General features: G+C 39.3%; 1 protein-coding gene across 8 annotated transcripts in view; it reads right to left on the bottom strand.

Moving 5' to 3' along the window:
- Positions 1-25,463, bottom strand: part of slmapa (sarcolemma associated protein a) — a 38,413-nt gene that overhangs the window by 7,692 nt on the left and 5,258 nt on the right. For 2 of the 8 annotated variants that reach the window (XM_068341638.1, XM_068341640.1), the window contains exons 3-22: positions 15,228-15,375; positions 13,661-13,733; positions 12,296-12,332; positions 10,938-11,000; positions 10,386-10,481; positions 9,790-9,861; positions 9,566-9,706; positions 9,333-9,470; positions 8,931-9,099; positions 8,747-8,797; positions 7,294-7,410; positions 5,466-5,528; positions 3,363-3,422; positions 3,045-3,116; positions 2,041-2,121; positions 1,806-1,865; positions 1,464-1,589; positions 785-859; positions 602-702; positions 180-378 (exon numbers count right to left, since the gene is read on the bottom strand). In XM_068341638.1, coding sequence (XP_068197739.1) covers positions 180-378; positions 602-702; positions 785-859; positions 1,464-1,589; positions 1,806-1,865; positions 2,041-2,121; positions 3,045-3,116; positions 3,363-3,422; positions 5,466-5,528; positions 7,294-7,410; positions 8,747-8,797; positions 8,931-9,099; positions 9,333-9,470; positions 9,566-9,706; positions 9,790-9,861; positions 10,386-10,481; positions 10,938-11,000; positions 12,296-12,332; positions 13,661-13,733; positions 15,228-15,375 — 1,942 coding nt within the window. Of the gene's footprint in view, positions 1-179; positions 379-601; positions 703-784; positions 860-1,463; positions 1,590-1,805; positions 1,866-2,040; positions 2,122-3,044; positions 3,117-3,362; positions 3,423-5,465; positions 5,529-7,293; positions 7,411-8,746; positions 8,798-8,930; positions 9,100-9,332; positions 9,471-9,565; positions 9,707-9,789; positions 9,862-10,385; positions 10,482-10,937; positions 11,001-12,295; positions 12,333-13,660; positions 13,734-15,227; positions 15,376-17,082; positions 17,158-25,463 lie in introns of those variants that run through there. The other 6 variants (XM_068341643.1, XM_068341644.1, XM_068341645.1 and 3 more) reach the window with 5 other exon arrangements.

Raw genomic sequence — 25,463 nt, forward strand, 5'->3', positions numbered from 1 at the left:
GTTAAGATCAGCTGCAATAACAATTTTGAATACAAAAACAGCTAAATCAACCGAACAGTTGAGCATTGAAAAGATTCGCTGTTGTTAAGTTTCGATGAGCCTCTTGAAATCTGTCAAGCAATCACAGTTAATAGAGCTAAATTTCTAAATGTGTTTTTAGGGGATTGAACGCTGCTCACCCTGCAGCTGGATGGCGCTATGCTCCTGCTGCTGTGTGAAGGCCGCCTGCAGCTGGCTAACCTCCTCCTCGTATTTGGCGGCCACCGTCCTCCAGTGCTCCAGCTCAGATCGCACGTTGCTGAGATCGGCCTGCAGGGCACTGATCTCACGCTCCTTCTCTGCTGCGGCTGCCTCCATGGCATGTCGGAGTACAAGAATCTGAGCAGAGATGCAAAATAAGGAGAAAAAAAAGGTGTTTGTTGGTTTCTTGCTGTTAAAATATCCATGTTGAGATCTAAACACGCACACGGAAAAATTATTCAACCAGTTCTGTACCACTTGTTAATAACTGAGGCAGAACAACAACACAGTCCGATCACCAACAGCATTTGTAAATGGGACTAAAAAAGTTGTGAGTATTCACTGTAGGAATCAAGAGTACCTCCTCCTGGGCGGAATAGAGCTCCTCTCTGGTGGTGCAGATGGTGCTCTCCCTCTGCTCCCTCAGCACCTGCATGTCAGACTGCAGCTTGCTGAGATGAGCTAAACGTGTGTGAGAAGAAAACAAGCTGACGACGGTCACGAGACACAGCGGTGTGTGGTATCTCACTGTCTGCGTACTCACTCTGAAGGTACTGGATCTGTTTGGTCGACTCTTCAGTCTGCTGGGTGTTACTCCTCTTCTCGTCCTCCAGCAGAGCTACACACACACACACACACCATTATACAATATGATCACCATCTTAGTCTGGTATACAGTAATCCCTTATTCGTGCTTCAAGTTGCTCAGCTTCACTACATCGCGGATTTTTAGTAGGTAGTCACGTGACACTGTACGCACATGCTATTGGCTGACAGCATCTGGAAGTGCGCTGCGTTCCGAAACTCACGGAACGCAGCGCACTTCTGTGTATTAAAGAAATACTTAAAAACATTTTAAACAATCTATAAGAGTGCGGGAAAAGGTAATACAGATAGAAGGTGGTTTAGTATCAGTATTGGGGGGGTTGATAAAGGTCTAAATTACCGTAAATAAAAAAAACTAGTTTGTCGCTATATCGCAGAATTATTTTTTTTTGCGGGTGGTCCTGGAACACATTAACCGCGAGTAACGAGGGACTACTGTAATGTCATGTGATGGGCAAGTGACATTTTAATAAAAATGTATCCATTTAAATTAAACTCACATCTGTTTATCATATCAAGGCGTTAAATTGAGTTTTGAATCGTACCTCACTAGATTTAATCTCAGCTGTAGTACAGCTCTGCTAAATGAAGTGGGATTATTTTAAAAGGCTGGTTACCTTGTAGCTCCAGACACCGCTGTTTGCCAGTGTTAGCTAATTCCTGGGCCTCCAGGAGCTCTCTGAAAAGATGGTGAATGACCTGTTCTGTGTCTCCAGGCTCTAGATCGGCCCGATGCAACTCAGCTAAACACAAACACAAATCATTCCATTAGGAGGTAAACACAAAGCATATGTGAAAGGTCTCTGAATTCTGTTAAGTATGGACAAGTTTAACACTCTGAGCCCTTTGGTGGTGGCATAAAAAATGTGTAACCAACACAGTGAACGGCTCCCCTAGTGGACATTTAACTGAATCAATCAGTGGGTAACATGTCTGTACAGAGATGAGCAGCCTTTTACCTCTGAGCAGAGCCAGTCTGTTCTGTGGTTCATTCAGCTCCTGGTCATCCATGTTACCGTCTAAAGCAAACATTTTTCATAAGAACATTTATAGAGACCCAAAAGCTTACAACGTTTGCAATAAATGATCAGGATACATAAAACAAAATATCAATTGGTTCTCCGTAGTTAAATAGTCTTGTCAAAATAGTGAACAGACCTCGATAAACAAGTGACATTCTGCTGTTCAACTGACCTGACGTGTCGTCGCTGCTGCGGTCTTTGCAGGGACTCAGAGTGTCTGACATATCTGACTCTTTGGCATCCATCTGATTGCCTGATTTTGAAACACACACACACACACACACACACACACACACACACACACACACACACAAAATTCAAGACACTGGTGACAAAAATCGTAAGTTGATCAAACAAAATCCCTACAAGCAGCCAGTTAAGTTCATAACACCTGCAAATCACAGAAAAAATAAGGCATATTCAAAAAGTTGAACTTCCTGTTGTGCTTACATCATGGGTTCATGCTTTTTTCCTTTATTTTGGAAATCTTCATGTGATACACGTGTTACTAAATTTCATAGCTGTACGCATTGCCAGACGTATTTTCATCACAACAAATCCTGAACCCACACAAAAGATTGTGCGAATACAGGATTGTGAGTACAGATTGTGAGAACTACAACCTTTGATGACTTAACTTTGGTGAGTATCTGAGCTTCTCAAAACCAAATACCTGTTTGATGCTGAAAAGTGACTGCTTGTAAGTCGACAGTGTAGAAAAATCACATTGTTCACAACAGAGCTTTATCAAAGCCTTATAGCTTTACTCACTACCTTTGAGATCATTGTGGTGTGTGCAGTATGACGTCAACCAAATTTTGAAATTGCTATAAGACATCCTGGGGGGCGGGACAAATATTTAACACGTAAAGTTTAACTGTGGATTGGACCAATTGATCTTCTGCATCCAAACTGTTTAAAGGACGGTTGAGTCTTAAACTTGATTTCATGTACTGAACTATCACAGAGAATTCAAAGAATGACAAAAGACCAAAAAACATAAAAGGTCACAGACCAAATTGAAAGTCTCCTCTTGAGTGTTTCCTCACTTGTGATTAATCAGTGTGAATAATTAATTAAATGATAACCAAATGAAAGCAGCACAGCAGATATTAATGGCTGGACTTGTGTTAATACTCTGGATGTAAACCGAGGCTGGGCGTGTGCTCACATTACCTTTGTTGCGATCAGCTCTGGCCAGGATGTCCTCTGCTGTTTGGTTGTTCTGTAGGTGGGCATCCATTACTTCTACAAAAACAATTTAAATACATGGTTAATTCTAAGGTTCATACAATTTTAATAATGACAGAACATGTTTATTAAATGCAATTGTACGTCTGCATCTCGGAGCTTCATAGCATCCGATGTCAATTCAAATGGTTTCCTTTAGCCTCATCAGATTGAGTTCTGATTCATAGCGTTCGTTTATGGACAAAAGACTCCTAAACTCGCACAAATCTACAAACTGAATTTGGAGCTAAGTTGAGGTCTTACCATCAAAGTTGGCCAGCTTGTGGATTGTAGAGCTCACCGTCTCCTTTAGCTGTTTGACCGCTGTAAGGTGAAAAACACAGAATTTTAAATTGAACTTATTCCAATCTGCCTCTGTCTTTCTAAGAACAAATGCCTTACATACAAACAAGACAATCTGGTGGCTACACTAGAAATAAATTCATTAGAAGGAAATTTATTAGCTTAAACTGGAAAAGTTGCAAAGTTTATGGAGAGAATGCAAAGTGGGTAAACATTTGAACATAACTGATTTCAAAATCAAGTTCTACAGCTGCTTGCACTTTCTGTACAGCCAGCATTTTGAAGGGGAGGGAAACCGTAACAGGTTCACACAAGGACCAGTTTCAGTTGTTGTTAGTGCCGTGTTAAAATGAATATTGACTCTGGACAACACTGTATACAGAGGTATTTGCCTTTGGAACATGTGTTTAAACAAAGGGCCTGAACCTACAGAAGATACTCTGTCACAAAATCATTAGCATATAAAATCGTGATAGTTACACTTTGCTAACCTACTACTTTCGATAACGTGTTGGTATCTTTTTTTTGTCGAGTAAGTTTTATTAAAATATTAAATTATAGAAGTTTTTAAAAAACAACAACACATAACTGCTAACTTCTCCAGTCTATTTATTCAGATTAATGGATATGAAATCACCTGAAACACATCTAAAGACCACAACTGTGTGTGTCAGGGATGTAAGTATTGTGTTAAGTGAAGCAAATTTGTCAATTAATTATTTATAATTACCACTTAAAAAGGCCCAACAACATAAACATATCAATAAATAGCACATCAATAAATAGAAAAAAAAACCAAAACAAAAATCAAGTAGAAAAAACAACCAAAAAAAAGAAAAGAAAACCAGTGAAGATTCAACATCAGCTCTTCTGGTTTATATAAGGAACAAATGCAGCTTAACTCATTTCATCATATCACGGTAAACGTTCATGGTCATACATGAACATTTGTTTGTTACCGGACATTAATGGAAAACCTCTATGACTCCTTGTCAGCCGGGGCCACTGACACAGACACACACACACACACACACAGACAGACACACACACACAGACACACACACACACAAACACAGCAGAAGAAATGCCATCTCTGTAGGATTCTTTTCATGTCAGACACTCAGACCTGTCAGCACATGGGTTACGCTTATGTTATTTCATCACGATGAGAAGGGGAAAAGGATTTCCTTTTAAAGTTCATCATAAAAACCATCGTTGAAATAATTCAGATCAGCTCAACCTGGACGACTCAGAATCTACAAAGAGATTTTATCATCATTTAATAAAATTAATTCAACAACAGGTTTTTATTCTTTTATGGTTCAAAATAATATTGTTCAAATACAACTTTTGCTGCTTTGATATGTGCAACAATATAGTGCTGAAATATGTTCAATTTTGGGGGTTGGAAAAGTAATTGCTCCATTTGGACTTTTCAGAAGTACATTGATTGGTCCTAACATTATCACCACTGACAGGAGAGGAATTATCATTGATTATCTCTTCACCATAACACCTGTCAGTGGGCGAGATTTCTAAGGCAACAAGGGTACATTTTGTCCGTGAAGTTAATGTATTGGAAGCAGAAAAAAAAATTAGCTCAAGGATCTGTCAGTCTTAGAAAATAGCCAAAACACAATACGGTATTTGAAAAACCGGGTCAGGGCGTCTCCAATGCTGCAGGACAGAAGGTGAACTCCTGACAGGGTTATTGGTTCATGTGTGACACCGTGTGCGTAAAGAGCCAAATTCATCACAGTCAGACTCAGTCCTCCTGTGTTGTCAGACTTGTTCTCTGCATAAATATGTCAGAGTAGCAACCATGGTACAGACACCATATCCAGAGATATGGAATGAGCACAGAATTAACGTCATGCATGTTCGATGGTGAACATCCAAAAAACACTCCCACAAGCAGGTCAACCAACACCCAGGACCACACCACGACCATCGAACTGTGAGGGCAGGCTGCGCGGACAGGAGTTCGGCCAATAATAGTGATGCTTGTGTAACTGCGAAAGGTATGTGTGCTAGCATACAGCAGGAATAAAGGTTTGTACTCACGCGGACACTCTATCAATTGTTGGATTCTAGTCGAGTCTCCTCCACTGTTAACATGACAGTTGTCTGTCAGAAAAACAGAGTACTGATGTTACTATGGTCACTAGCAAGGAGGAATCAATGTCATTTCACTGATTGTGCTCATTAACATCGCAAATGAATGGATCACACTGTTCAAAACCTTTCCTCTGGTCATTATATAATTATAAAACATGACTACAGTGAATGTTTAATACTAGTCATCTTAAACAAACTTCTGTTACGACTTCTTTTCCCTGTGATACTCACAACCCTTATATGCTATATTAGGGAATTATAAACGTGCAGGACATAAAAATCATGGAATAGAGTGGAAATACAGGTACAAACACATCAGGAGTTATGAACAGACATTCCAGAAACAGATGGAAAGGACAGAAGTCAAAGCCCCACTTTGTGGTTTAGCACTAAAACATCAGACAAGATAAAGACAGGCAGGCAGCCGAGTCAGAAATCTTTGTCTTCTAACGTTTGATCAATAATATGTAATCAAGCAATCCAAAAGCTTCAACTCAACAACAGTACAACTCAATTATAAACAGCCATCGGCATCAAATCAAAGTAGGAGTTTCTGCATCAGGGTATTAACCAACAGAGCCAAGGAGAAAAGGTTCAGGTTTCATCAATGACAGAATAAAATCTAAACCCACTGAGATGCTTCATCTCTGAGTCTCCTAAGCTAAAGTGTGCAGATCCAGAGAGGGAACCAAGGCTTAACTGCTTTATCACAACATACCATTCATACCACTATGGCTTAATAGTGTACATGAAACTGTATTAACCTTAAAGCCTACTTAAAATAACTTTAAATGAGATGAAGATTTTGGCTTAATTTTCTTCAATTGATGTCAGCTAACCGTTTGTGAGAATTAAATCAGAAAAGTGAAAAACACAAGATTTCAATGAAAGTTAATCTCTGCATTACTAAATTTGTAATTCAAAACAGAAACAATTAACTTTTCCATATTTTGCATATAGAAGGTTTTTTTTTTGCCTTTGTGTTACAATTGGTTGGGGTTTTTATTCTACTTTATAATTGTGGTATACAGCTTTAAAGCATTTAAACTGAGTGAAAACCAACTGAATTCGGGTGCATTTAGATAAACCAAGCGGCTGGTGCTTGTAGTGAGGATGATGCCACACATTTTCCTCCTTTCACTGTCCCACATTTTGTCTTCAGCTCTTGCGCAATACAGGCCAGATAATGTCTGGAAAAACTTGAAAAACAATTCACATGTCACTGCCTCAAGTATTTCTATGTCTGTATTAGTTCAATGGTTTTTGTTTTTTTTAGGTCACAGCTTCCTTTTCCATGATGACTTCAGAGTAAAACTATGGTGTTAAATCGTGACTGATATGATGGTGGTCTAACAGTTAGCTCATGCCAGCTATGACTTGAGCTAACGTTGAGGAAAACAAAATGATCACATGTCTGCATATAGAATGCAATCGCGTTTATTTACATAAAGAAATTAATCTTCAATGTCAATTTTCAGCATTGCTGTTTTAGAGTCATTCACACGTAACCAAGTCAACAAAAAGTCCATATTTATTCAAGGTTCTAATAGAGTTTCCAACTGTTATGACTGGTGGAAGCTTCTTTTCTCCTTTCAGGCACTTGTTAAGTCACTTTGACTCTAGTTTGGGGCTCGTTGGTGTTTTTGTTCTTACCTGCCCCACCTTCTTGTGAGTCATTAGCATCACAATAACATATTTACGGTGGGGCATTTTGTAAAACGTGCCATGGAACAGTGATTACAGACATTACTGTCTATTATCATAATTAGACTACCATGAATATCTTCATCTTCAACTGCACCATCATCAGTGTCTGTTTCCTCATCTTCCTCTTCTTCCTTCTGGTTGTCAGGTGTCTGCAGGCTCTCTTTGTCCTCGACAGGCTCCTCTACTGGTATATGGGAGACAACGTCAAAATCTGTCATGTGGCCAGATCAGACATATAGGCTTTGGTCTAAACTTTACCAGCCAAAAACATGGTCAGATTAGAGAAAGTGTCCTTCAGAGTTGCTAAAGTGGCAAAATGAGCAGTGAGATAGTCCCCCTCCAGGATTCAAATCATCAGCAACCGAAAGCTCTTTTTTCCAGGAGAAGAAAAATAAAGCAGTGAATAGTGGATAGCTGCAGAAACCCCAACAAAGCCGGATTAGACCAGGAAAAAAAATTGCGACCAGATTTCTGACAACCAATTTTCTCTCAAACGGCCAACACAAGATTTCACCCAGGGTGGAACCCTCACCGATGCCCTGATCCAGATAGTCGACTCAGTGACAGATAAAAATGAGGCACAAATTCCCCAAAAACCGTTCAGATTACAATCACTTCTCTGTCTGTAATAACAATAAGATGATAGGTCCAATAAATTAAGATTTAAAAAAATCTGTCAACTCAACATGCAATTCAGCCAAAAGAGCATTATACACTAAAAAAAAAGCCAATCAAGGCTGTACTTTATTATCAACAGAATGAACAGAGGTACACTCATGTTCATTACAACAGTTGGACTAAATAACTGTACTGAACCTTCCCTGAGTTTCAGCTATTTCATTGCACTAATTCTTCTATGCTTCTAGGATGTTGCACTGTGAAGAAAATGAAATAAAGCCTTCCTTTGACTGACTTTTGTATGTCAAAACCAAAGGAATATATCTTTGCGGATGATGATTTTGACCATGTTTATACAGATATTTTTTTATCCTATAGTTAATGTTAAATGTTGTTAACTAGTTTTAGCAAATAAATGCAAGTAAATAATTTTTCTTTTTTTACTGTGAAGCAGTTTTTGGCTGTGGTTTTCTTTGCCGGCGGACTGCAGTTGGATGTTAGTCTGTTCAATGACATTTCTGGGTGCCAGTCAGGAAACCACAACTGTTTGTTCCCTCTGAATGATTTACAACATTGACACAAACGCACTGATTTTTGTGGGCTCCAACTGCCACACGATAGGACGACTCACTTTTGACAAGTTTCTCCTTAAACAACCTGAGGACACCTCAGTGCCGGTCATCGCGGTTACAGAAACAAAAACCAGACTTCCATTTTGACAGATGAACAGAAAAACTCCAAGAAAGCAACGAAGCAATTTGACACGTTGTGAGTTCATGCAGGAGCTGGTCATGCATCATTAGTGCAGAATTAGGAAGTGATGGTTGTGAAGTGAATGCAGAAGAGACAGAGCTGGACAGAGGATGAGCGTCCCAGAGCAGACCAGAGGAAACAGGACTCACCCAGACTGTTGTTCTCTTTAAGGCTTTTATCTTGTAGCTGTTCTAACCGCACTATAAACAGCAGGAGAAAAAAGGGGTGACTGACAGGAGGTCCCAGCTATCCCCCAGCTCTGCGTGTGTGTGGGTGTGTGTGTGTGTGTGTGTGTGTGTGTGTGTGTGTGTGTGTGTGTGCGCGCGCATATACCCTGCAGAGCAGACAGTCTCTCATTCGTGAAGTCATTGTCGGCCTGCAGAGCTTCAAGGCGAGCCTGGAGGACCTGCTCCTTTTCTTCCATCTCTTCAATCTTTAACTCCAGTTCCCTCCTCTCCATCGCCCCCTGCTGGGTAAGCTCTTCTTGCCTGCCTTCTGCCACCTAGAGGAGAGAGAGACGTGGAGGCGAAGGTGAAGCAGACCAATCCAGTGAAGGGAATGTACAGAAAAGAGGTAAAAGAGGAGGAGCAGGAAGATTGACGGGACGGGTGGTTGAAGAGGAAAAATGAAAACGCGAAAAACAAAAGCCAGCTCAGAATGTATTCCAGCTGAGTCAGCAGTATTAGAAACAGTAGGGCTCATGCAGAGTAAACATCAGCGTCTCTGTGGTCACACCTTAATTTTGTCGGAGAGCTCTTTGATCTCGTTGACGGCGGCGTTGTACTTGTTGGCGAGCTCCTTCAGCTCCACCTGGCCCCGCTCAGACATCTCCCTCAGGTGAGTGCACTCATCCTCAGTGTTACTGAGCGAGCGCTGCGAGAAAGCAGGAACACCCAACAACAACCCCATGCTTCAACTTGACAACTCATCATCACAGGCTGTGCATGCACCATGTGCGTATGTCCTACCTCAACCTCCGACAGCTTCCTGACCACCTCGATCTTCTCCTGCAGGACTCTCCTCAAAGACTCTTTCGCTGTTGTCTCGTAGTTGTGTTTGTCCTCTTGGAGAGCCAACAGCTCCTTCCGGATCCCCTCTTCTGTTTGTGACTGATAGAGAACAGGAGAGGTTTAATCATTCACAAACTTTTGATTTCATTGCGATGCACTGATTACGAGACACTTTTGAGTACCTTAGAATAAACCTGTAGCTGACTACCCATGACCTCAAGTCGGGACAGCAAACGGTCTTCATCGATCAGAGCCTAATGGGATACAATCGAAAGTTTACGATACCTTCAACAAATGAAGTTGCTGACATGTGATAATCATACACTACACAAATATACTAATAGATATATTAGTAGATAAAAAGCATGTAGCATGTACTGAGTTCACGTGTGTTAAAATCATTGTAATAACATTAAAATGCTGGGTAACATTTAAAAATAAACCTGACACTAAAAGATTCCATCTTGTCACACACACACGTTTTTGAGCTGAGATGATGAGAGTGTGCTGCAGCTCTTTCAAAACTAAATTACTATATTTCAAAAGTGGAACTGTGACTGTGACGGTGAAATCTCCTGAGAGATTTAGGTTAGGCTTGACAAGATATCAGCCCTAAAAGTGCTATGCAGACTGAATTCCATTATATCCTACATTAAATCAGAGGTTAATACAAATGTTTGTATAGTGGGTATAACTGAATTAACAGTGTGAAACCAGCTGGATGTGATGTGGTAATGTCTGAATGTCTGACACAGAACAGGGTTCCTATATTTCCAACCTGCCAGCTGCTCTCCGAGGCCTCCTGAGTGTTGGCTAGCAGACGCTGCAGAGTGGCTAGCTTCTGCTCCAACATCTGCTCTCTGTGTAAGGCCTCCTGGGGAGCAAGGGGGGGGGGATAATAAGTCAAATCACAAAAATTAACTTACAGGTAAAACAAAATGAACAGTCGACTAGGAGGTAAGAAAAGTATACCAGACAAACCAGAATTCCAGATGGTGTTAATTTTAGTTGTCAACACAGAATTGACTCCTTCAGTTCAAGTGATGTACAATGACTGATAAGTGCGCTATGGGATGTAACTAGACAAAATCTGTCTATTCACATTGGTTTCAAAATAAATCATGAACCAAACACTTGTTGCATGATTCTCAAGAAACCTGTTAAAAACATTTATGATAAAAATCAAACTAGTATATGTTTATAAATGACATATTTCGTACTGTCATATGTAAACGTGTGTCAGCATGACAAATAAAGACTCTGATTCTCTTAATAACTCCACGTGTTTAGTGTAGTTCTTTGGTAAAACCAGTAGATGTCAGTGTGTTACCTGTAGATACTGGGAGAGCTGGAACAGTTCCTGAGAATACATGCTGGGTGTGTTGGCTGCAACCTAAACAAACATATAGCAAGAAGTAACATATTCAATGCTGTCTTCAGTTTATTTAGGTTGTGTTGATTGAAGAAAAACAGAGGCCATAACCACATCATGAAGACAAGTGTGATTATAAAATTCAATCAGTCATAGCATTAAAACAGGACTCAAACAGAATTCTGTAGTGAGCATCTCTATCAGGCTGGTTATGAGCACACTGCTCAAAGCTACTATCCATGATGGTGGAGGAGACATCAGTGTAAATGGGTAAGCTGCACACAATCTGCAGTCCAGGCTCGTCACTTCTTAACTACGTTTAGAGCCTTACAAAACAAAATATGACAAATGAGACTCCAAACTCTGCCGCAGCCGAAATCTTCCATCAAGAAAGAATGAAAAACATTCCACTTTAAAATTCCAGCAGTTCTCCTCTTAATTCCCTAAAAACATGACCGTGTCATGGAAAGTTCAATGATTGTCTTTGGATATTTAATTCTGTTGAAGTAGTGCGAATATAATCACAGCTGTAGCCCAAATTCCTCATGTCAAACTGAAGCTCTGCTGTTCTCAGTACTTGAGTCAAACAGCAGAGGATGATGCAGCAATGAACAGTGCAAAGTCCAGTGCAAAAATGGACTTAAATGAACAACTGACCTGGTACTGTGACAGTATTAAATAACACCAGAATGTCAGTCTCTCTACTAAAGCACCATTCTCCCTGCAAGACCTACTGTGATCGCTACAGGCTTTTCTGCAGACAAACTGATTAAAACAAACAAATCCAGTCATCTTTGTCTTTTGTGCAATATAGTTGAAATTATGGAGCGCATGTCACATTTCTCATGACTGCACAGCACCTTAAAAAGGTTCAAGTCAACCTACAAAGATATCATTTAATCAGCAGGGAACCAATCACAGCTTTGTGTCTCAGTGCCAGAATGGAGAGACTAAAGCGCAACACAGCAGCCGTAAATCTTATCGAAGTACTTTATCTCAATAAAATATTGCAGTCAAACAGTAAGAAAAATTATACATTTGTGTTACTTTTTTTTTCAGCATTTACCCTGACAAAAAGAGAAAACTGCAGCAGTATCTCTGCAATTTATAGAAAAGTACTGGCACCCTCCCTGCACTAGAGAGACTTTAGAGGTAGCAGCAGAAACTGGCAGTAATCCATGCATTCCTCTATCAACTGAATACTCCACCCTGTGTATGTCCAAAGACTACTTAACAACACAACTCCATCACTCAACAGAATGTCAACAAATACCCCTTCTACAATGCACAGGGCAACAGCACACAATGGTTCTTACCTTGTCTACAGGTAGTGGTAATGGAGTTGGGATGACACTGAAAGAGGAAAGAGAGGAGAAAACACTTTGTCACCATGGAAACAGCAAGGAGGGAAAACTGGAGAGGGAACACACATTGAGAAACCATGGTAACAGCAAGGGAATAAAATGTTTAACACATTTTTTACCTTTATGTAAAACAGAAATTACAGCTCAGCACTTCAAACTCATCGATGTGAAAAATGAAATACTGACTTTCTTTATGGTTTGTTTAAAAAAAAAATCCTTATTTGACTTTCAAGGACATAAGAATCCATTAGTTACACAGAACATGACCAATAGCACGAATCACTAAGAGTCTGAACTGGAGTTTGGTTTGTGTCCCGCAAGGGTGGAGACATTCAGACAAACGTGATACTGGAGAAACCAAAGCTGTTAATAAGTGACTTAACTGGTAAAAGAGGTGGGAATACAACAGCTTCTATGTACCTACAGGACGTCCTCAACCTACGAAGCTGAATTGTTCATATGTCTTGGTCATCAAAAGTCCAACAAGCCACTTTCTTCTTGACTACTTTTACTTCTATTACTTTTTTTCTAGTTCACTCAACCAATAGCTAACACAAAACACCAAAACATTCAGAGTTCAGCGTTGGCGTCAGTCAACGCTTCCTGGCAGAAACCTAACTCGACCAACATTGGTTCGTACATTATTTAGTTCTCACAGGGGGACAACCCCATCAAGTTAAAAGAATATGAACTAACAAGCAGGCTGTGACAGTTTTCTTACAGGTAAACTATAGTCTACTCCAGACAAACCAACATACAGGTGGGGAGGTAGATAACCAAGATGGGGAGAGTGTATGAGCAAAAGAGGATTATATAGACAAAGAAATAAAGAGATATCACCGTTCCTTTGAACTACGAACCACATTTCACCAGGAAAAAGTTTGTTTTAAACAACACAAACCTTTAAATGTTAGACTTTACTGAACAAAGACAAATACAAAGTTCTGGCCTCAGAAAAAGTTGCACAGAAACTGGATTAACACGGGCTCATGTGAGAATATATCCAGACATCATGACGGTGGCTTCTTTCCTCCCAAGCTGAGGAAGATCCAGGCGGTCGATTCGTCATTAACAGTTTTAATAATGTGATCAGTGTTTGATTTCACAGTCATTTATTTGCGGCAACATCTTCAAGTGAAGCGTTGGAGACTGAAATAAATGCAGTTTGGTGAGTCGTCTTCTTTGTCATCATTTCATTTTTAATGTTGCACAGAGAAATAAATAACCTAACATGTGGTGTGTTGTGTCAGTTTACTGATCCCAAACTGAATCATTCACAATGAACTGACTGTACAGAAAAGCAATCAGAAGGCTTACTCGCTTCGCCGGCAAGCCTCCATCCCATCAGGTAGGAAGAGTTTGATTGTTGACACGATGCAGCCATGAGTGACTGGAAAAAACAGACACACAGTCAGCACGTTAATTTATAACTCTGCCATGACTACAGTACTACAAGGTTACTATGTCTCTGCTAAAACCTGTTTCCACATGTTGTTACATTCATTTGGCAAATGCTTTTCTTCAAACACAGGTACACCAAGTTTATAAATGCTACTAGACTGAAACCAAAACCCAGCCAAGATCAAATGGCAGGTAAAACCTCTGTTTGGAAATTAAATCACTGAGGTTATCTCCCACACTGATGAATAAACTTTTCCAACAGTTGAACATAAAACTGAGGAAACTTGTATTCCTTAGGCAGACTTGTGCATGCACGCGCGCACACACACACACACACACCCACCCACCACCGGCAGCAGCAGCAGATCAGCACCAAGCGATAGCTGCCCTCTCTTTCCTTCTCTTTATCTGATTGGCTCTGAACCTGATACGTTTGGCTCTCAACAACCTCCAGAGAAGAAAAATCATTGCTTAAAATCATTAATGTTTTGAAAAAGTGTGTGGCGGTATCTTAGTGGAGACTAGAAAAACAAAAACACAACACCAACAAAGAAGACAGCACAAATCACACATTCAAGGAGGAAAAATCACAAAACTGGAACAAGTTTGTGACCATAAGGTACCTTATTTTTATAGTTATCTAAATCGGTTATTAAATCAAAGGCTCTCAGAACCATTGGTTCAATGTTAATAATTAATCTGGAAAGAATTTTTTCTGTCTCCATCTCTGGTATGTTCCAATAAACAATGATCTTGAGTCAGGACCAGGACATCAGACTACCATACACGGACTATGAGAAGCAGAGGGTGTCGGCCGTCTGTGGCTGGGAGTGAGGTGTCACATGAGATTATGCTGACATTAAGGGAAATACATTTCAGAAAAATCTATCATTACCAAATCAATACTGATGATCACAATGGAATGTTTATTAAAAAATTATATTGCTCCCAACAAACCATGTTTTTTTATTATCATATTACATTACAAAAGTTCAGAAGTGTACAGCATTAATTTGAGCTTGATAAGACTATGTATAAATTAAGGAATGACAAGTGAAAGCTTGTAAATCAGTACCTGGGGTGGATCCTACCTGCCTCTCTTGCACATTTGTTCCGATCTATTCAATTATTATAACTCTAAGTTCAAAACACAAACATCCTTAATATGGTCATTCCCTCAGAAAATGTCACGACTTCTTTAACATGCACGATAACACATTTTGCTTCCTTGTTAACAGAGTGACATTCCCCCCTGGAAGATTTCACAAATTTGACAAAATAACACATGTAAATGATGTAATACATAGTTCCCGTGATAAACAATATTTTTGAAAATATTTCCACTTTCTTGAACATTTAGAGAGTCACATGTTTGACCTCTTTTTAATCAAACTTTATCCCACAAATACAGAAAAAGTCTCCATTATCCTGTGTGGCTTCCAGTGTTTTCTAATACAATATTCTGGAAATATTTTTCATGTACCTTTCCGTGTGTTCTCTGTGACATCAACACCAAACTGAATGATGTCACCGGAGAGAACTTCGCAAGGCGGGCTTTCCTCTGAACCCCGGCTCAGCCTCTGGCTGTTGATGAATGTCCCATTGCTGCTTTTGGTGTCCTGCAGGTAGAACTGAAACCCAAACAGAAAGCGAAAACAATGTCAATACACCGATTAAAATTAATTCTATAAAGTATAATAAAGTATTAATTTTCAAAGACATTCAGCTACAGCCCATAGAATTGTCTGAATTGTCTCACGTCCAAGTCATGATTTGAACTGTCACCCCTAAATTATAAAAACCAGATTGTAGCAAAAAGCAGCTGAGATAAATGTCAAAAAAATCTCCTTAATTCCATGTAAAAATCTTTGAAAATAGACTTTTCATGCTTTAAAAATGGATAAATTAATTAGCATAATCCAACGTAATATGATGATTTGGAAATTATTTGTCCATTTAGAATTTCATGTCAGCAAAATGTTTCTGTGAGTTGAACAGCAGCAAAAAACAACTGGAAAGTTTGTTTCATACTAAAAAAATAACAACCAACTGAATGACTCCAAATGAATGACGTTATCTGGAAACAGGTACAAAGAGGCAGGAATGATGAGGAGGGGCTCACCACCATGAGAAAGGCTGCATTGGATTAATAATAACTTAATAATAAGAATGCTTGTCAACATAAATTTATGAATAACTGAACCCAGTGAGTCAGTCCTACACCTGAGGGTGGAGCTGCCTTAGTTTGTCTGGGTCTGGTGCTCCACCTTCACGCTTCAGGTCCTTTCCTTTGTCACCGTCAGCCATCATCCTGCTACTCACTAGATGTCATGCCTGCCTAAACTTGTACTCATTACTGATTTACTGAAAACCGCATTCCATGTTGTACTAAACACATGATATCTAAATCTTGTTTGTCTTTCATGGCTGTAGAGCAAAATTGTGAGACCACCTCAAGCACACATTTGGAGGGAATGTGTGTCATATTAACCCATCACCTGTGCTTACAATAACCAACTTTCAACAAAATGGTTATTGTACAATAAAACTGGTGCAAACACCCTAGTATACCTGTTTATTATTTTACATGACAAATGGACTACACCTAGATAGAGCCTTTTCATCCTTATAGAGGAGGCATTTACACTATGTGTCAAAGTGAAGAACATGTATATTTTTTAATATTATTTCTTCAAAATAATTTAATCATATGTCGACTTTATGACACATTTTAGTCTGTCTCCATTTCCAAAGCACCTTTCTTGCATCTGGCTCCCCCTTATCCCAAATGTTACAACAGGTCCAAGCAAATGAACAGAAGAAAACCACTAAAAATTGTAGTTTATTGGTCGTTAATTCAAAGTAACAATACTATGATTTCCTGTTTGAAATATTTCGTACAAACCAATTTTTCTCAGGTGGCATAACTGTAAAAATATCAAAATATAAATTAATTTTCTTTAAAGCTTTAATTTAATTGAAAATGTTTACGTCAATCTGTTACATGCTTTCAAACGAAACAATTTAAAAAAAAATCAACAGCACAACATTATGTAAAAAAACATTTTGTTGAAAGTTGGTTATTATAAGCACAGGCGATGGTTTAATAGGACACATTTCAATCCAACAAAACATTAAAAATTATCCGTCTGCAAAAGGAGCATCTCCTAGAAAGAGATATCTCCTGTTCTTAAATGAAAATAGCTCAGTCCAGTCAAATTAATCGATATATCCATAAAATAATCACAAAATAACAATAGTTAAAAAAAAGACATCAAAATGTAATTGTGTTTTACAGTATACAGTATGTGTATTACACTAAAAAAGCAAAGTGATACCAGCACGTAGGTGACATCTCTTCTAACAGTTCCCTCAGTTGGTTTTATCACTCAAAGCCACTTCTAGTCCAGGAAGAGAAATCCCTCAAACATCTGCTCTGGTTCGACTCGAGATCCCAACAAAAACAGCAACTGCAGCAGAACATAAAAAGCCCTCGGACTATTCCTCTCCCTGAAAACCTGAAGGGACCAAGCTTATATTTACTCGCTCACTCACTTCACATGCAGTCCTACGCCAGAATATCATTGGTGCATCTCTGCTCTAGTAACTAAATACACCAATATAGCATAAATGATCTTGGATTGAGGACTCATCCTGTAGGTGAGTCACTAAAAACCAGATTTTTCATTATATAAAGCAGAAATTAGTTGCAGCATACTGTGACTTACCTCAAAATGAGTAATTTTTTTAGCCTAACGTACAGCTCCTGATGACTTCATGGTTAAAACAGTAGCTTTATAGCTCAAAATGTGCCAGCTTCAAGTTAAGTAATAGTAGCAACAGTTGCTAGAATCATGTTAAATCGAGCAGAGTTGTTCCTCCAGTCTTAGGAGCTCTTATTCTTTATTTTTGATACAATCCCGCTTCTTGTTTAAAACTGCGAATTATGTTTTCACATCAATTCAATCTATGTGATGATTCCTAAACTTTGACTAATACTCAGCTTCTTTCATTCAAGCATTCATTACACTGCATTTAAGTTGAATTTTAGATGACATTTAACTGTAAGTAAAGCATATTATAACAAGCCATAAATCTTTAAATAGATTTCATAAATGAAAAAGCATGAAATTATCATTCACTTTTACCAGGCAACAGTGACATTCTTGTGCGCAGCCCAATACAAGTGGAGAGCAGTGCTGCAGATACATGGACATGAGTTTTTATATGGGACAAGTACTGGATGCTAACAGCAGGAAATAAGCAGGCCAGAAGACAAATTTAGCTCCACCTTTGCATCACACATATACTGTAACCGCAGCACTGATGCAGCAGTATGCTCACCTGCTGGCAGAGCACAAAAATGTATTACTTTACATTTAGCTTAAGATACCTTCAACTTTGGCTTGAAATCATTTATATTTCACTCCTTGTGTTGTTCAGTACAAACCAAGTACAACCAAGTGACTCACTGGTTTTTTCACAGACACACACATTGCTGTTCTGCCTTTACAACATTTAAAGAGGTTTTTAAAGCATAAATAACACAAGCACACACCATCAGCGCCTTCAAACACACCAGTTTACACTGTTTAGCAACTTTTTGTTGGCGTTACTGAATTAATTTGCTTTGCCTAAACAACATGTCAAAATCAAGCATATCAAGCAAGTTTAAAGAGTTCCTGCTGACGTGATGTCAGAAGATGTGATGTTATCCTGGTATGATCTGTGACATGTTTAACAGATTCTGGAGGACCACGTTTAATGCGGTGATTCTCAGGGACTCTAATTTCATCTCTTCCAGGCTTGTGGCTGCCTTCAGACTCGGCACTGAGTATCACAGACGTGTACACTGTCACTACATGATAATTGCTTTATGTTACTTGTTTTTATCTTTTATTAACTGTAATTGTTTCATTGCTACTACTTCTATTTAATATCTTTTTTGTTGTTGTGTTACTATTTCGTAGCCAGGGTCTCAATGGGTTTTAAAGAATGGTTCAATTCAAAAAAATAAAAAAACGACACATTTGCATGAACACATCAGCTGGACAGTCTTATCTATCTGGCCTGCTTTTATCATATCAACCCTCGCGGACCCTGAGGTCCTCTGGCACCGGCCTTTTAACCATATCATGAGTAATAACAAAAACCCACGGTGAGGCTGCATTCAGCCATTATGGCCCTTATCTGTGGAACAGCCTCCCAGAGAACCTCAGTGCCTCAGATACTGTTGATATTTTCAAAAGGAAGCTCATAACTCATCTTTTTAAATTTGGCTTTTAACTGATTTCTTTTACTCTCTTATTTCCCTTACTACTTATATCTCTTTAATCATTCTCATTTTATTTCTATTTTTAATTAATTTTATTTTAAGCCTTGTACATTTTATTACTTTAAAATTTTCTAAACCCCAACATTTTTATACATTTCATCATTATTGTCTGTTTTTATTCCACTGTCTTAATCTTTTAGTTTTTAGCTCCACTGTTTCCTCTTGGGGGCCCTCCACACCGGGAGTTGTGGCTGGTCTGCCCATAGGGGCGTCTACTTGGGGATCCCTCGGGCCCGGGGGACTGGGGCGACTCTACAGTTGGTGTGGTGTCTGCCCTGGTCTGTCGGGGTTGGGGGGGGGGGTCTCTGTGGTGGTGCTTCCTGTGGCTGCGGACTGTGGTGGCTCTCGGTGTGGATGGTCCCCATGGGTGGCTTCTCCTCACCTGGATCCTCAGTGCCAAGCCATGTTCACAGTCTGCTTACTGTATGTGTGACTGTGGGCGTGTGTTCAGATGTTTATGTTTGTGTGTGTGTGTGTGTGTGTGTGTGAATGGGGGCGGGGGGGCTATATGTGTCACTTTTTATTGTTGTATGTTTCATTATTTTATCACCTTTTATCTTGTGAAGCACTTTGAGTTGCATTTTTATGTTTGAAAAGTGCTATATAAATAAAGTATGATTTGATAAAAAACGTATTGACTAAGTTTCTGAGATTTTGCAACACATGGTATCATCTGCTGCTTATCTAATGAAGTTATGTCTCCTCATCCATTGATCGTGTTCTGTAATTTAGCTGTACGATGCTTCGTCTAAGTAGTCTTGTTACTTTAGGATACTAAAGGCTTCTATTTTGTGTGTGGAATCATGTCACTGTCTAATTTGTTCTGCCACAACCCTACAATAACTAAACAAACTGTTCTAATACCTCCTTCCAGGTTTCTCAGTCTACACAACCTTTCTTTCCCTGAGCTGAGCAGTGTTCTGTGGCTCCTGCCTCCCCCTTGTGTTAAAATGAGTACCAACAACCTCTTCAACACATTTGAACACTGTTGCACACTTTGATGGTTCTGTATGAAGGTTAAAAGGGTATAATGGGGTTGTTTTTGTCCCATTTTCCAAACTGGTAATGGGGGAGGTATCACCATCAAATGATGTCTGTGTTGAACACAGTGAACAGGCAAAGCAACAGGACTTTAACTCCCTACCCTTAAGTTTGGAATAAATTTGACCAACCAAAAAAAAAAGGGAGAATAAATGAATGTTGGAAATGCCAATTTGCTCAGAATTCCTGCCAGTCCCTTTGCATTTCTGACACCTGTTTAAATCATTACAGGTCAAAGTACAGGTCAGAGCAAATGAGAATCATGTGGTCAAAGGAACTGCCTGAAGAGCTCAGAAACAGAATTGTGGCAATGCAGATCCGGTCAAGGTTACTAAAACATTTCTGCTGCAGTTAAGGTTCTTAAGAGCACAGTGGCCTCCATAAATCTTAAATAGAATAAGTTTCAGATGACCAGAACCCTTCCTAGATCTAGCCGTCCAGCCAAACTGAGCAATCGGGACAGAAGAGCCTTGGTGAGAAAGGTAAAGCAGAACTTTAAAGATCAGTGTGGCTGAGCTCCAGAGATGCAGTTGGGAGATGGGGGTAGGTTCTAGGAAGTCAACCATCACTGCAGCCCTCCACCAATCAGAGCTTTACGACAGAGAGTCCCAGTGTAGGACACATAAAAGCCTGCACAGGGTTTGCCAACAAACATCTGAAGGACTCCAAGATGGTGAGAAATAAGATTCTCTGGTCTGATGAGACCAAGATAGAACTTTTTTGCCCTAATTGTAAGTGGAATGTGTGCAGAAAACCCGGTACTGTTCATCACCTGTCCATTACAGTCTAACAGTGAACCATGGTGGTGGCAGCATCCTGCTGTGGGAGGGTTTTTCAGCTGCAGGGACAGGATGACTGGTTGCAATAGCAGAAAAAATGAATATGGCCAAGTGCAGGGATATCCTGGATGAAAACCTTCTCAAGAGTGTCCAGAGTGTTTCACATAGAACTAAACTGCAGACTCATATTGTAACATATATTCTTGAAGCACACAGAGGAAACTAGTTCTGTATTAGTTAAGCAAGTCATGTCTCCCTTGCATGTGCAAGCATGTGTGTGTGCATGTTTGTGCAAGTAACCAAAAAGGTAGATTGAGCTATTCCCTAAAACAAAACTTTAACACGAACAGTCTGGTATGCTTTCTGTTTGAATACTGCTATTTGATCTGATCCTGTGTTTACTTATAACATGCACAGATTCTGACCACACTTCAATTCAAACAATGAAAAAAATACCTATGAAGAAGTGTGTCTGTGGCTGGCTGTCAGCAGCCACCGTCTGGACTATGCATCCCTGACAGTCACATCAGTGTCCACGCAGTCATTGACATTGTTCTGAATTGCTTCCATACAACTGTCTTGACGAGCAGCAAGGCAATGATATCATCACATAAAGTGGTGTACTAAATTGCTCAGTGCAAAAACCCCTACATCATAACAAAGGGGCTAATATGGCCTGCAGCATTAGCCGTGGTCTTCAGCATTCTGGATGACGCAAGTGCCACAAAAATAAAAACTAGCCCTCTGTCCCCAGATGTAAAAATTACATTAATAACAATCTTCATCTAGTAGATAAACGCTACAACAAATGCAGTGATTGTACACAGACCATGGCAGGGACGAGAAAGCCTCATGTAATGCTGAGTGGACAGAATTAAGTGAGGTTATGACTGACATTGCGAATGTAGTTAATTTTATGAAGGCCAGACCACCTACGTTTTCTCCGTTGCGTTTGAGGAGTTGGGCTCTGAATATAAAGCTGTGCTGTTCACACTGGAGCAAGGCGGTTGTCACAAGGGAAAGTCTTGTAGCAGGTTTTTGTGCTCAGACTGGAGATAAGAAAGTTTTTGCAGCAGGAGCAAAAGTATGAAGTTGCAGAAAAATTTGAAGAAGAAAACTTCCTGATGGAACCTTCCTCCCTAAGTGACACATCTGGAAAGCCAAATTAACTACACCTACAACTTCAAAGGAATTAGGAACACGTCCCTCAAGTCACAGACAAGATCGACTCTTTCACTCAAAAGTTTGCACTGTGGGGCAGGAGACTTGAAGAAAATATTGAGTTGCTTAAGAACCTGCAAGAATTTGTGAAAACTACTGACTATGCCACCACCTCCGTGATTCCACATTATGTACCAAGCAGCAGTTTTATACATTGTGCTCCTGAGGCAATGGTGTTGACCAATTTTTTATTTTAATTTTATTTAAGCAAGCGCTTAGTAAACCAATCTGAGTTCAAAACAATCGCAGGAATCACTGCTGAGTAGATTTTGGATCTACACGTATGTATTTTAAGATATTATGTTCAAATTCTTATTTTACAGTAACATATGTGCTTTGAACAGTTTTTAGTGATTTTACAATTCCAATATTTGTATCGGACAGATGTAAAGTCGAGTTGTAAAATGACTTAAACTTGGTTATTTTTTGTGTTTTTTTTAAAAACAGACTTATAATGGAGAACGATCTAACTCAAAATGACGTGTACCTTTATTTTCTGTTGTTTTTATGTCCTGTGATAGTTTCTGCTAAGTCGCAGGAAACACTTTCATAATAAGACTTGTAATGACATTTAAATGATCTCAAATGGTGGTTATAAATTGAATTTTAATGAACGACGACTTCTCAGAAAACTACAACCTAATAATAAATAACAAAATAATAACAACCCTTCAGTACTGATTGTGTTCATAGGTTGAGTTTGGTTGAGCCCCCATACTAATTGTCAAGATGCTTCACTCCACCCACCACAATGATGCTGGAGACCACACCAAACAGGCAGTGGACTTGGCCTTACATGATATTGTCACAGAGTAGTTTTAGCCCTTTTTCCCATTTTACAATCATACAGAGAATCACTTAAAATACAGTTCTGTTCTATAACCGTACCTCTCAGTTTTCATACAAAAACGAAAGCATTCTTTCTTCTTTTAGTGCAATTAGTCCCTCAGCCACACCATCTACATTTCAGACTGACAACAGCAGAGATCGGTGTGGAAAGAACAGGTGATAAGTATGTATGATGTAAAAAAGGACCACAAAATAGTTTGTGAAGAATTCAGAATTCAGTTACGTTTGACTATTAGGATAGAAAATGTCAACACTTTATTATATAGAATTTGCATGAAATTGTTAAATAATTTGCAAATGTCATTAATCATACTTTTTGATGATCAGATGAACAAATTGGTGCCAGGCTTGTGGAGGTCAGTTCCTTGCCTAGGAGCACCTCAGCAGTGTTCAGGAGTAGAACTGGCACCTCTCCAACTGCCAGTCCACACTTCATATGTTTTGGTAGTATGGTAACTTTTTTTTTTGTGGTTGAATCAGTCACCTCTGGTCCCCAAACCAAGACCTAGACTGAGCTACTGTTGCCTCAATTCAACTTGAATTAAAATCAACTGATTTGAGTTTGCATGTTCTCCTCGTGTCTGCGTGGGTTTTCTCCAGCTTCCTCCCACCTCCCACAAAATCATGCGCTTCAGGTTAATTGGCCGTTCCCAATTGCCAGTAGTGTGTGAGTGTGAGCATGCGTGGTAGTCTGTCTTTGTGTGGTGTCGCGCCCAGAGTTTGCCCCGCCTCACGCCCTAAGTCAGATGGGATAGGCTCCGACTTCCTGTGAGCCGCTACGACAGATAAAGCGGTTTGGAAGATGAATGAATGAATGGACGAATGATTAACTTAAGTTAAATAAATTGAATTAATTTTTCCATGATAAAGGATATACAGTATATGCGCATCCTTTTGTTTAATGATGGTGAATTACTGATGAGAAAAAAAAAGTGAAACCGTATTTCAACTGCATGCCATGCAGTTGGGTAACCATGCAGCTGTCTCAGCTTGTTCAACCTGTTCTACGATGAAGGTGCAGTCACTGAAACTGCAGTTACAGATGCTGACAAATGTTAATCATGTTTTACTCATAGAAATCTCAAGAGTGTGTCTTTAGTGTTCCCTAGAATGATGAGCTTGCTTTCAGGTTTCAAGCGATGTAAAAGGATGGAGATGAAGAAAAAGTGTCACGAAGTGGGGCTCACGCCAAAATAAAACCATGTTTGAGCCTATATTTCGAGTGGAAACAATAACGATTATACCTGACAATGATTCTAAGCTGAACGGATGAATGTTTGTTTAATTTGACATGATTAAAAAGAAACAAGCGAAATGCTTCATTTAATTAGGTTCACAAGGCAAATTTAGAAGCGTTGAACATCACAGTTCCACAGAAAGCCAAATGTGCAGACATTCAGTGATTTGCTGAAAAGTGGGAAAGAAACTGTTGCCGAGTAGATTATAAATACACATAGACCTTCATGTGAAGTGCAACCTGACCTCTGACAACATGCCAAAGAGTCGACCACAGACCAAAGAGCTGATCATCAAGAGCTTGAAGACCAAGTCTGCTGCTGAAATGACAGACATCTATGAATTGAAACTTTCAGCGAAGAGGATAAGAAAAAGATTTGAAGAACTGGTGATATTTATAACATGCCCAAGTCAGGGAAAGTCCATAGGAACATTGTTTGGCTGGTTTGAGAAGCCTTTTTTCAACAGCAGCACAGCTAAACGAGAACTGGTCACCAGAAACCACGAAAAACTTGTTGAATTCTCTCATACAGTTATCTCAATGGCCCAATTAGCGCTCACAAGCCAGCATCAAACAGACGACAACAAAAAAAATCATGTATTTGCAGAGGCCCATAGGTTACAGGAAGGATGTACAGTGGAAAAGTGTCAGAAGTTTCATTTTTCTGATGAATCATCATTCAACTGCATTACATATCATTGCAAATTAGATTAAAATTATTACAATTTTTTCCTTCATAAAATAAATGTGTTATTTGCCTGGGCTGTGATTTTGGCATGTGCTGTAAAGCAGAACAGTTTGAATGGCAGCTGTATTGTACAGTATGTTTGATAACTTTATTCAAGTTTAAACTACTGGTAGATGACAGTTATTCATGATTGTCAATTGTATGGTTTAGCTGAAGTCGGTAACTTATTTTGATTCATTAGCAACATTAGCTATGTAATACACACCAACTTTTTGCATAGTGATTAGATTGCTAACAGCATTCAGTTGACAACCACAACCACAGATTTTGCTACTGTCAACCTCCACTTCCACTGCCAACACATCACATGATAAACCAAAATATGACAGGACCTGTCAGCCAGAGACAAGGATAATAGAAAGTTTTGTGGAGAAAAAAGATTTAAATTAACCAGTGGAGATGACACAACCTTTTTATGAGTTATGTCAATAAGGAGTTAAGTCAGTGTTGTATGTCTTTCTTTATTTTCTTCCAAGAATCCCTGTAAGGTGACGAGGATGATTCCTGGG

The sequence above is a fragment of the Antennarius striatus genome, chromosome 18 (genome assembly GCF_040054535.1).
Source record: "Antennarius striatus isolate MH-2024 chromosome 18, ASM4005453v1, whole genome shotgun sequence".
In the NCBI taxonomy this organism is placed as follows: domain Eukaryota; kingdom Metazoa; phylum Chordata; class Actinopteri; order Lophiiformes; family Antennariidae; genus Antennarius; species Antennarius striatus.